Source organism: Rhinolophus sinicus, chromosome 13, assembly GCF_057876585.1.
Source record: "Rhinolophus sinicus isolate RSI-liver-muscle chromosome 13, RSI-T2T, whole genome shotgun sequence".
NCBI classification, from domain to species: domain Eukaryota; kingdom Metazoa; phylum Chordata; class Mammalia; order Chiroptera; family Rhinolophidae; genus Rhinolophus; species Rhinolophus sinicus.
In genome coordinates, this window is record NC_142513.1 from 9,676,508 (window position 1) to 9,689,658 (window position 13,151).

Sequence of the window (13,151 nt, forward strand, 5' to 3'; positions counted from 1 at the left end):
ACTTGATTTCTCTCTCTGAGCTTGAGTTTCCTCACCTAGAAAATGAAGATAGCACTGGTATCAGGAACAGTTATATAATTTCTGGCACTCAAGGTAAAATAAAAATGTGGGGTCCCTTGTTCAAAACATTATTAAGAATTTCAAGATGATGAGAGTAGGGCATGGAACCAAGTGTGGGGCCCCTCTGAGTATGGGTCCCCATTTAGTGGCCAGGTTGCACATCCATAAAGCTGGCCCTGACTGGTATATAGCTTGCATCTCATCCAGACTGGGAAAGGGATGCGGTCAGGGGAAGCTGTATCACGCTAATTTGCATCTGATTGCCCCAACCAGAAAGCACTGGAAAAGTCTTATGAAGGTGGTAGGTAACGGTAGGTTTTATTCATTAAGCACCAAATATGGAACAGATATTTTCATATTCTATCTTATTTAGTGCTCAGAATGCAGAACTTCCCAGGGGCTACTCCCAGTTCATCATGGAGGGAGGCAGGGATCCTGAGGAGGGCCCATTCCCGGAAGACACAGGGTTCCCTGGAGGCTTGAGGACTTTCTGTCAGCCTACTGCAGTCTACAACCAACCGACCAACCTTCCCTCCGTCCCTTTTTCCCTTCCTCCCTTCCTTTTCCTTTTTCCTTCCTTCCTACCTTCCCTCCTTTTTTCCTCCCTCCCTCCCCTCCTTCCTTCTTTCCTTCCTTCCCTTTCTCCCAGTCTCTTCTGGCTCCCTCTTCATGTTCCTCCCTAATGCATTTCCCCTAATGCATTTCTCATATGTCTCACCTCATCTTGGCTGTCTCAGAGGACCTGGACTAACACTCTTTTTCATAACAGATTTGGATAAACCAAAAGGAAGAGAGAGAGAGGGCTTCCAGGCAGGCAACAGCATGAGTAAAGGTGTGGAGTTGGGAAAGCCTAGGGTGAGTTCACACCAGAAGTGGGGAAATTAGCTTGCCCTAAGAGGACATCAGATTCCGATGCTTTAGCCTATCTGAGGAAGTACTGTATCACTTTGGAAAAGTCACTGACTCTTGGTTTCACCATCTGCAAATTGGGAATAATAATAGTACCCATTTTATAGGGTCTTGTGCAGATAGGATGGGTTAATGTCAAAAAGTGTTTCAAATGACCTAAGTTACCAACTAAAGTTAGAGCTTTAATTAGGAAAATATTTAAAACTCCCACTCCCTGATGAGGCCTGTTTTCGGCTTTGAAGAAGGCAACACGCATAATATTTTCCTTTCCAGACACAATTTGTTTGTGGACTTTAGGACGCAGACATGAACCAGACCTGGTTCCTGGAAGAGAGACGGCAGGGGTATGAGTTGGAAAGGGCTGGCCTTTCCCAGTCAAATCTCTCTGTTTTCTGAAGGAGTTGGGTTTGGGCATTATGCTCATGACCCTACAGCAGCCAGATAAGATAGCGGAGCTTCAGATGGATCGGAGTTGCCCAGATGTCGTGTCTCTACCGGACAGTGAGCATCGGACACACTGAAACTCCCACAGGGAACGTCAGCATTATTGGCACAGGTGGCAGCCCCTGGTACAGCTGGACACAGAATGGAATTTCCTGAGAGTCCACCTGACATATGGGTTTCACTTCCCAGATGAAAGCTTAGATGCCAGGGTTAGAAGCCTACTGGGTGACACCGTGCCATCGCCACCACCAGCAACGAACGTGCCCATTACACAGATAAGGTAAAGCGACTTGCTTAGGGCCATGTGGCAAATGAGTGGAAATGTTGGGATTTGAATTTAGCTCTCAAGCCCTGGTATGTTCCAACCCTTTCACCTGGGCTGGAGGGGTCCCACCTGGGGTAGTCTTCCCTCATCTTCAGTCTTGAGGCCGTACCAGCCCTGCCCTCAGCAGGCCCCTGTCAGTCTTCATGGGTCAGAGGAGGTGAGAGGCCCTGCTAATTTCCAGAGCCTACCTGTTCCTGCAAGATGCTGTAGCCAGAGAGCTGGATGCCCTATTAGCCTGATAAACGTAGAAAGCATGAGCTGTAAAAATAAAAAAAAGAAAGAAAGAAAGAAAGAAAAAAAGCAAAAATAATACAATGAAGTGACATTTTGAGTGCTGACCGTGGGCCAGTACTGTGTGAGGTACTTTGGATGTGTTATTATCTCATTTGGTCCTCACCACAGCCATAACTAGAAGGTCATCTTAGTTAGGAATGTTTTCACCTGCATGGAAGAGAAAAATCTGACTCATGGTGTATTTACTTGATTATCTCATTAAACAAGAAGTCTATAGGTAGGTGGTTCCAGAGAGTTATTCTGCAGCTCTAGTTTGGGCCTGTGCAATTTTCGTTGCCTTCCCTCATAATACCTCTACCAACACATCCTCACACAACAGCACCCAAAGAAGAGGCGACAGATCCAGAGGAAAAAAATCTCCCAGAGGGCTCTCCTGTGGCCTCCCCTGGACCAATCTTTCGCTGGCTCAGACCAATGGTGGTTCATTTCCTGGGAAGGGGCGGGACCACCCTCCTAAGCTCCTGAACAAAACTGGGTTCTGCTAGCAAGGGAGAAGCCAGGGGCTCCAAAACATTCTTCTCGTGTTGGTATTCGGGCAGCTGGTCTCCTTCCCTGGGGGCAGGGGGCAGGGGGCAGGAGGCATTTTACCCCTGGGTTGAAGGGGAAAGAGGAACATGTTGTGTGGGACCCTGGTCTGTACACAAGCCAGGGGTGCGGAAGAAGAGCTAACATTTATGGAGTACCTCCTGTGTGCCAGGCTCACACGAGGTGAGTTTATCCTCTCATCATATAATTCAGTCCTCACAAAAGCCATGCAAGGAAGGAACTGTTCTTCCCATTTTTTAGATGAGAAAACTGAGACCAAGCCCTGATCGCACATAAGGTGAGAGGCTGGACTGGAATAAGTACTGACTAATTCTCACTGTGTGTCAGGTATCTGATAGGTGTGCCACCTGGATTAGGTCATTACTCTTCACTCCAACCAATTCCACCAATGAGGCACTGTAGCTCAGGGACGGGGAGCAGACTGCCCAGGGTCACACCGCTAGTACGGGCCGAGCTGGGTTGTGAACCCCACTGCCAGAAGGCCACCCCAGGGGGCTCCCCAAATTTGGAGAAAAGCCTCTAGGCCTGTTCTGTGGCCTTTTTGGGATTGTTGGCTTCGCCAGCGGACAAGCTAGATAAATAAACAAGAGGCTCAGGAAACGCCTTTTCCCTTTTGGTGTTCTAAATCTGCTGAGGCCACATGAAAGTCATCCAGCTGCCTTGACAGCCGACATTAAACAGGCAAATAAATGAATCCTTAATATGATAGCAGGAAATGTTAAGTACTGTCAAAAAAAAAAATAGGTTAAGGCAATAGACAGTGATGATGTAACTGCTTTCAAGCAGGTGGTCAGGGAGGGCTTCTCTGAGGAGGTGACAGTTGAATGGAGACAGAGGGACGAGGGATCTGATGGAAAGAGCCAGCTATGCACGTCTCAGAGAGAAGAGCATTCCAGGCAGAGAGACTAGCAAGTGCAAAGGCCCTGAGGTGGGAGTGAGTTTGGCACCCTTGGGGAAGGACGAGAGGTGAGTGTGACTGGAGCAGAGTGGGGGGACACGAGGTCAGGGAGGTAAAGGTGGGAGGGAGCAGATCATGCTGGTCCTTGTAGGACCCTGTAGAGTCTGTGCTCAGGGTGACATGGAGCCATGGATGATTCTGAGTGGGGTTCAGTTGCAGGATCTGACTTAGGTTGTAGCAGGATCCTTCTGACTACTGTGTGGAGAATGGACTGCAGATGGATGAGGGTGAAAGGCAGGCGACCAGGGAGGAATAACAGCTCCTCAGAGGGCTGTTGGGAAGATGAAATGAACTTGCGTACATTCACCCAGCAGTGAGCAGTAAGCACAGGGTTAGAATCAGACCTTCCGGGTCCCAGCTCCACACTCTGCTCACCTGGTCTCACAGAACTTGCCTGTGCCAAGCAGTCAGTAGTTTGCAACTCCCTGTTACTGACACACTCTGCTCAACTCCTCACACACACCCCTGAGGTAAGTGCAACGCTGAGCTGCCTGGTCCCAGATAAGTAACTGGCCTCAGAAAGGGTAAGTTACCTATGCAAGCTTCCAAGGAAGTAAATGGGGATGAGGAGTGTAGGGAGTGGTGAGCATGGAGCACACCTGGAGTGAGGCCCAGGCTTTGCAGCTGGGAGCCTGTTCTCACTAGTACCCAGGGGTGATCTTCTGAAGAACCACCAGCACTTGGAGGCTGGCACCCTAACCACCAGTTAAACTTGGCGGTGGCCGCCATATCCTGAGCCCCTGCTGTGTTCCAGGTACAGCTCTGGGTGCTTTACAGTCATTGGTCTGTCCCTCACAAGAGTTGCGGATGTGGGAACTCAGAGCCCAGGCCCAGGAGCTCTTGTAAACCCCTCCCTATAGTTATTGCAGGTGGTATCCGTGGGTATAATCTGGGTGGGGATGGGATGAGGGCCGGGGTAAGTGGTGCAGACTGTTTAGGTGGAATGTGGTGGAAAGCCCCCCACCACCACCCAGCCCGTTGTCACCGTGTTCCCTCTCCCACCAGTTACCCTCCCATCCTCATACTCCCTTCCCTATCCCCGTCACCCCTCCATTTCCCCCAATTTCCTCCCTTCCCCCATCTCCCTCTCCCCCATAATAGCTGCCTCCTTGCTCAGCCCCATCCTTTCCCTCCAACCAGTATCTTCCCTCCATCCCACATTTTCCATCTCCTCCCCACTTTCCTGGCCCAGGGGGTGGGAGCTTTTCTCGGCCAGAGCTGAGGGGAGGGGTCTCCAAGAGCGCCTCCAGCAACCCCTCGGGACCTCAGAGGGCTCGGCGGCCCCGCCCCCCGCCCCTAAACAGGCCGGGCGGGCTGGAGGCCGGGCGCCGGGGCGGAGAGAGGCACCTGGGTGGGCCCCGCCGCCCCCGAGCCCGCCCGCGCGCAGTCTCCCGCGCTCCGCCGCCACAGGCTCGGTCGCCGGCCTGGCCATGTCCTGGGCCGTGCTCTTTGGCCTTCTGGCCGCGCTGCTGCTGCTGCTGCTGCTGACCCGCCGGCGCACCCGGTGAGTCCCCCCAGCCAGCCCCGCCAGGTCCCCCAGCCCCGCCGGTGCGCGCTGCCCCAGGCCCGGCCTGCAGCTGGGGGTCGCAGAGCCAGCGGCAGGCCCGGGCTGGAGTCCCCCGGGCGGGAAGGGGCGCCTCCCACTGTCCTGTACATCCTCCGGGAGAGCCCCTCAAAGGTGGCGGTCCAGGCGCCCCACACAGGGAGCTCCTGCGCAGATCCCTCTCATTTCACCCCGGGAGGGGCCAGGTGGAGCCGTTTCTGCAAAGAAGGTGCAAAGTGTGGTGGAGCGGCGCGGGAAGGTGCAGGTCCCCCGGCTAGGTCCCGGGAGCTGACACCCACCTCCGCCGTTCTCTTGTCGGGGCGGCGAGAAGCCTGGGCCTGGCGGAGAGCGCGATGGCTGGGACCTGTGGAGGGGTTCCAGGTGAGGACCGAGGGTCCATGTGTGCGTGGACAGGCTCAGTATGATCCCCGCTGGAAGAAGCCCTCCTCCACTCTTCAGCGGCGACCCGGATCTAGCACCTGCTAGGTATCAAAGCCCTGCTCTGCTCTCTGCAGGCCTATGGGCTAGACTTGCTCATCACCCCCATTACACAGACGGAAGAGTTTAGGCTGGGGAAGGCGAAGGTCCCGAGGGATGCCCTCTTACCAACCCTGTAAACACCTTCCACAGGGTCCCCCGACCTGGACGAGGGGGCAGAGTAGGCTCTGTATGTCCTTCTGCCAGGGGAAGAAACGGGGGCCCAGAAAGGGATTTCCCCTCCCCTGAGGTCCCACAGCCTGGGCAGGTAGAACCAGGGTGAAACATCTCAGCTTCTAATCCCAAAGGTTTTTCTGCTCCTTTGAGAAGCTGCAATTTAGGAGAAAAAGTAAAACTCATACACCTCAAATCAGGGAGATGGAGGTAGGTCTTTTTATAAAACATTTCAAATTAATTTGAATTGCACCAGGAATCGCTGAATACATTTGACTTAAATATTTATCCCATTATACATAAGCCCTTCGAACTACCCGTCCTACAATTCTGGACCTCTCTTGTTTATCAGTTTGGGGGCAACCTTCCAGATTTTTTTAAAGTACACTTTTCATTTTAGACTAGTGTTACATTTATAGAAAAGTTGCAAACGTAGTACAAAGAGTTTCCTCACACACTTACCGCTCTTGTGAACGTTTTACATTATCAAGGTACATTTGTCAAAACTAAAAAGCAACTCTGGTCTGTTACAACTAAGCAAACTCCAGACTGTATTTGAATTTCATCAGTTTTTCCATTAGTGTCCTGTTTCTGTTCCAGGATCCAGTCCAGGGTACCACACTGCCTTTGCATGTCACATCAGCTTGGTCTCCCCTGCTGCTTTTAAAATTATTCTTACATATAGACGTGAACCTGTAGATAACACAGGGCAGTGTAAGTGTGTGTATGTGTATGCGTGTGTGTGTGTTTAAATAGAGTATCTGAAAATTCCAGAAATTTTCTGGAAACTTTTTATTTTTAAACAATATGTTAGTTGAATTCTCAAACAATAGGTTCATCTATTTCTTCAACCACTACACATGTTTTCAGATGAAATTTAAAACCACGTATTCAATCATTTGCCTGGAAAAAGACAACAAATACTGGACCTCTCTTGTTCATTTCCCCATGATAAAATGAATTATTTTTCTTAGATTGTCAGGCTCTTTGGATAGTCTGTATAGAGACGCTTTCAGACTTTATGTTGGCTTTTTTCAGACGTTATGTTGGATTTTAGTTTTAACATCTCTCCACGTTGTTATGTGGAGATCTCATTCATTATTTTGACTTGCTATATAGGATTCCATAACATAAATAAGTGGTAGGCTTCTTTTTTCCTTTTTATTCCTGTCCCTATTGATGGACTTTTAGGTTGTTTCCAGTGTTTTTGCTATTTCATTTCAGACAATGTGCAAGGAGGTCTTCCCGTGGGGCCGCCTGGTCTGTGTTTCTTTTCTCTGGGATGATGGGGGCAGCCAGAAAATACATGGAATCTGGGACGCAGAGTATCTAGGTGCTCAGTGTATGGAAATTTCCAGCCTCTAGGAATAAGAACAAGTTGAGTAACTGTTCTCTGCCTTGGTTTCCCAATTTTTAAAATAGGGATGATAATGATATTAGTAGGTGAGAATGGAATTGCTGGGTTAGAAGGAATGCCAATTAAACATTATTTTATCTAATTCTTGCTAGCAATCCAGAGAGCTAATTTGTCTTCGAGGGTGAGTCATTGATTTTTATATCTGTGGGTGGCTTAGGAGGGTCAACAAGTAGGTATTGGGGAGAAGTGTGGGTATGGGAGTCACCGACAGCTGGGGGGCAGTTTCATGGACCATGGCGAGACCCCATAGGGACCCCAGTTTAGGCTCTCAATCTAATTTTCTCCTCAAAACTTGGCAAAGTAGCACTTGTTACCCCCCATTTTACAGAGGAGGAAACTGAGGCTCAGAGAGGCTAAGCAACTTGCCCAGGGTTTGCCTGGATTAAAAATCTGGGCTGCAAGAAATTTTAATTCCCAGGAAAAATGAATTGTTATTCTTTCCACACATTATATTTGTGATCTGAAGTCTCAAAAGTCTTAGAGCCACATGATGCTAAGACAGTAAGAGATGCAGCTACCACTAGAAGATCCTTAAGGAAGAACAAATAATGAAGTGCTGGAAAAGAGGTAGATGGCAGTGGTGCTGTATAGACAGTGATCCAAAGTTTGGGTCGAAATAAGCAAGGCCCTGCACCTCCCTTTTTCCTGACCGACCCTGAAGGTAATGTCCCTAACCCCGTTACATCCCAGGCTTAGAAAGACTAAGCGACCTCCTTAAGGCCACACAGAAATTCTATTCCACATCTGGCCAGCTCCATATTTATGCTTTTCCTACGTAGTCAAAAGAGAAAAAAAGCACTACTTCAGTTAATCAGCAACTCTATCTTTACCTTTGGCTTTTTTTTTCTTTTTTTTTAAATAAAAAAATTACTAATGAAAAATTTCAACTATACAGAAAAATAGAATACTAGAAGGACTTTTATCACCTTGATTTGACAGTTATTAATTTTTTTTAAGTTACCGATGTCATATCTCACAAGTAAATATCTCAGAATGCACATCAAAAGACAGTGACAGTCATGCTCTTATTACCCTGCCTGAGAATATATAAAATAATTCCTAATGTCATTTAGTTCCCAGTCCAAATTCACATTCCTGCAATTATGGCAAGAAATTTTAAGCCCAGCTTGATAAATATGAATGTTTTCTCCTGGGAGAGCTGGGAGTTAGGAATCTGACTTCTGTGTCCGTTGAGTCTATGATCAGCCATGTCAGTATCAGAAACATTCTTCTTGGTTTCCTGTCCCTAGTTTCTCCATTTGTACTCTGAGTTGACTTGCGTAGCTGGCCTCTCACACCCCGGCCACTGCTCCAGGCTGAGTGCATCTCTTTGGGCTTGCGTGACAGCTGCAAGGAGCATTGGGAGAGGTCTTCTAGGTGGGAAGCCCCTTTTCTGGGGGATGAAAAGCTGCAAGTGGCATCAGGTGAGGGTTCCTGGTGACTCAAGGGCCGATCTGGGCCCTTGCAGGATACAGAATTTCTAGGCACAAATAAATCTGTCTCATTCCAATATGCACTAACCAGTGGTCACCAGATGGTGGTCCATGGCTGGATTTAGCCCCAGCTGGGTCCAGTGTGTACCATACAGCACATGGGGAGAGAATTGGGAGATTCTACACACAAAGTTCCAGACTTCCAGCTTCTCGTGAAAAATTGGAAGATCTAGCAACATTTGCCTGGGGCTCACTAGTAGAGCACACTCTACATCCTGCCAAGTCCCCACCACTCTCTATTGCCTCTCCAACAAGCAGCTGTTGTGTTTATCATTATCTGTGCTCTACTGTTTTCTCTTATGTTGACAAACAATTCTCTGAATCTGTGTCTATTACAAAGACAGGGAAACAAAAACTAAAGCAAGATGGTCACGTGCTTTTACTATCCAGTGGAAATCCATGAGAAGGGGTGAGTAGAAGAGGGTTAAGGAGACCCTCTGTCAATGGCAGACACTCTGTGAGGGAGCCCTGGAGAAAGAATGGGTTAAGCATTTTAAAGAGAAGCTCAGGTTTGTTCTAACCCAGCGGGGCAGCAAGCAGCCCTCTTCTGTTCCTCTATTCAATCCTGGTTGATGGGGCCTGAGACCCTGAATTGAGTTGAAACTACTGGAAAGAGAGGTCAGGCAATCCACGAATAGCTAAACAAGGCAGGCTCTGCTCTGGACAATCTAGAACATAGATTATCTGTCAGGCACTTAACCTGCATTAGCTCCCTTAACCTACTTAGCAACTCTGGGAGGCGGGTGCTGCTCATTGAGCACCAACTGTGTACATGATTCATCTGACACATATTTATTAAGCACCTACTATGTGCCAGGCACTGTTCTAAGTGCGAGGGGTCAACAATTAGTACCTACCCTCATGGAGCTTTCATCTAGTGAAGGTGTGATACTTTAAGAGATACAAAGGTGGATGATATCCATCCTTGACCCTCTCCCTTGATTTCCAAAGGGTCAAGTGGAGAGAGACAGGAGCGATGGTAGGGTTGGCGGTGGGTGGGGTCTGTGAACGAGGAATGGGCAGTTTTGGGAAGAACCCACACGATGGGAATCAAAGCGAAAGGGGAGAATCAGAAAAGGTGCCTTGATGTCTGAACCAGGAAGGGCAGGGGACAGTCAGCTGCGTGGGCAGGAGCTGGAAATGAGAGGGTTCAGCTCTACATCCCTGGCCCCCCCACCCCCAGGGCCTGGCAGTGCCTCAAAACAGTGAGAGAGTCAGTGGGAGAGGCTAGACACCACAGACCCCAAAATAGAGCCTCTTTCACCCGCACTGGCCACGGCTGTCACCCTGGAATGTAGCCTGGGCCTGAGTTGGATTCAGGGCCTGCGACTGGAGGAGCCGGCCGCCACATCTGGGGTCAGATGTCTGGGCTCCCAGCTTCCTGCCTTTGTCTGCACCACTTTGGGAGTTTTTCTGGGGAAAGATGAAAGCTGCCAGAAATAACACCTGGCTCGCTGGGGAGCTCCTGCAGCAGCCAGGATAAAGGACAGGAAAGGAAGCCCAGCTACACCCACATCCTCAGGCTTCTTAGGGGGAAAATCTCCCACCCTGCATTTTGGGCAGGTAGCTGAAACCTCTCTGTGTCTCAGTTTCCTTATCTGCAAAATGGGGGTACACATGTCCACTTGGGGTGACTTGGGGCCAGACCTGCCTGGATTAGAAACCCAGGCCCTCCCGACGAGGGTTCTGGGGTAAGTGACTGTGCCCCTCTGTGCTTCAGTCTTATCCTCTGTAAAATGGACTCGATAGTAATATTTTCTTTCTCATAGGGTGACACAGTCAGGGCTCATTAAGTATTAGCCATGATTACCAAGCAAGGAAACCTTTGGGAAATGCACTGTCATATCCTTGTTGCTCATAAATGGCACCCCTGAGTCTAATTGGTCCTGGTTCTCAGACCCGACCCGCTGCTCCCCTGTTACGACGTAGGTGCCAGGTACTCACTGTTCTGTAACTTTCTTCATCTGGATCACAGCCTGATGTGGTCACTGGTGTTGTCACTCCCATTCTTCAGATGAGGAAACTGAGGCATAGAGAAGCAAAGTCGCACAGCCAGCAAGAAGCATGGCTGGGATTTGAGGCCAGGAAGTGTGGTGCTAAAGATGGGCTCATACCCACCATGTCCTCCTGCCTCTCGTGTGAAAAAACGCTGCTCCCATGTTGTCTCTCTCTGGGCTGGTGCACACTGGCCTGACCCCAGGATCTGCCAGTGTGACACTTTCCTTTTAAATGGAGGCTTCAGGAGAAACGGCCTTGACCCAGTGGCTCACAAAGAGATGAGGGGAAAGGACGGGTCCTGACACCATTCCTGTACCCCCTTAGGATCCCAGGCCTGCGATTTTGCACGTCTCCTCAGTGATGGGCTCAGAGGGAGAGTGTGGCCGGGGGAGAGAGGAAGGGGAAGGCACTTCCTGGTGCCTTCAAACCTCTGGTTCTGCTCCCATATTTCCCAAACCCTGGTCCTCCAATCTGGCCAATCTCTCTGTCCACCACCTGCCGTACCCTTTGGGTTATGTTGGGGGACAGCCAGACTGAGGAAGCAGGAGGCCATGGTGGAGGAAGGTGGGGACGGAGGAGAAGAAGGGCAAAGAGAAGTTGGTGCTCTCCTGGACTGCTGGGGGAGGGGACACAGAAGCCCCCTGTCCTGGAAGTGGGGCAGTCGGATGCTCGGCCCGGCTCACTGGGAACCGTGCCTCCACTTCCACCATTATTGCTCTCCTGGGTGGTCGCGGCCATCTCTGGACACAGCTCCCTTCTGCCTCTCTCTCTGTTGCAACCTTTCAACAGCATAACCACATCACTTCCCACTCCGGCTTCAAACCCTCCCCATCTCATCTGGCATACAAGCCAGACTTTCTCCTCGGCTTTCATGGCCCATGCGTCATCTCCAATGTCATCTCCTACCTCCTACCCCCACATTTTCCACTCCAGCCACATTGGCTCCTGCTGTCGTGAAAAACCTCATCAGGTGCATTCCCATATCGGGGCCTTTGCACATGCTGTTCCCCCGGCCTCTAATGCTTCTCTCTTCCACTGTAATCCCTTCTCGTCCTTCAGGTCTTTGCCCACGTGTTACCTCCTCGGAGATGCTCTCCTTGACCACCTTCTCTGAACTAGCCTCCCTCGCTATCTCATATCACCCGTCTTTCTTTTTCTTTAATGAGATAATAATTCACATACTATAAAATTCACCCTTTTAAAATATACAATTCAGTGGGTTTTAGTACATTCACAGGGTTGTGCAACCATCTAACTCCAGAATATTTTTATCGCTCCAAAAAGAAACCCTGTACCCATTAGAAGTCACCCTCCATTCTCCCACCCCTCAGCCCTTGGCAACCCCTGATCTACTTTCTATTTCCGTAGATTTGCCTATTCTGGATATCCCACAGAAATACACGCAGAATCATGCAGTCATGTGGTCTTTTGGGGCTGGCTTCTTTCACTTAGCATAATGGTTTCGAGGTTCTTCCACATTGTAGAAGAAAGGATTTAGCACATTCCTTTTTAATGGCTGAATAATGTTCCAAGGCACAAGTAGAGACCACAATTTGTCCATTCATCAGTCATTGGGTATGTGGGTGGTTCCCCTTTTTGGCTATTATGAATAATGCTGCTAGGAACAATAGTGTACAAGTGTATGTGTGAACATCTGTGTTCAATTCTTTGGGGCATATTGCTGGGTCATACAGTAACTCTGTTTAATCTTTCAAGCAACTGCCAGACTAGTTTCTAAAGCAGCTGCACCGGTTTCCATTCCTACCAGAAAAATATGCGGATTCCAATTTCCCTACATCCTTGACAGCACTTTTTCTTTTTAAGGTCATCTCAGTGGGTGTTAAATGGCACTGCATTGTGGCTTTAATTTGCATTTCCCTGATGACTAATGATGTTGAGCATCTTTTCATGTGTTTACTGGCCATTTGTGTATCTTCGTTGGAGAAATGTCCATTCAAATCCTTCTTGCGTTTTTTTAAATTGGGTTGTTTGTCTTTTCATTGTCAAGTTGCATCTCTTGTATTTTCTTCATCACACTTCTCACTCTCAGAAAAGATTTTGCTTTTTTTGTATTTTGTCTGTCTCCCTTTATGAGCACGTCAGCTTCATGAGGTCACGGATCTTGTCTGCCCTGTTCAGTGCTGTGTCTCAGTACCCAGAACGGTGCCTGCTTCATGGTTAATATTGGGTGAAGGGGTGAATGAATCCCCATTGAGAAGAAGAGGTGGGATGACTCACTCACTCACTCAGCAGACAAGGAGCTTTTCTGCATCCCTGTGGTTCTAATAATTCTAAAACTAAAACAGGGGTCCTAGGCTAGGTTTAGGGACCTCCAAGGGGTCCACTGTGAACTCCAGCCCTGCCTGCAATATTGTGAGGCCTATTTTGTGATCATGATGTCACTCTCCTTAGCAAATAGTACTTCCCTCAGAGGGTGGGGGGGCTGGGCTATAGGATGAGATGAGTGTTCAGAGTAAATGCTTGGTCTCGGGCAGGGCCCACCACACGTGCAA

General features: G+C 49.1%; 1 protein-coding gene across 1 annotated transcript in view; it reads left to right on the top strand.

Annotated features, from left to right (window-relative positions):
* Nucleotides 1-4,733: 4,733 nt before the first annotated feature.
* The window catches only part of PTGIS (prostaglandin I2 synthase), a 41,763-nt gene continuing 33,345 nt past the window's right edge, over nt 4,734-13,151 (top strand). Inside the window, exon 1 of the mRNA XM_019756170.3 lies at nt 4,734-5,040. Coding sequence (XP_019611729.3) covers nt 4,967-5,040 — 74 coding nt within the window. The 5' untranslated portion in view covers nt 4,734-4,966. The remainder of the gene's footprint in view (nt 5,041-13,151) is intronic.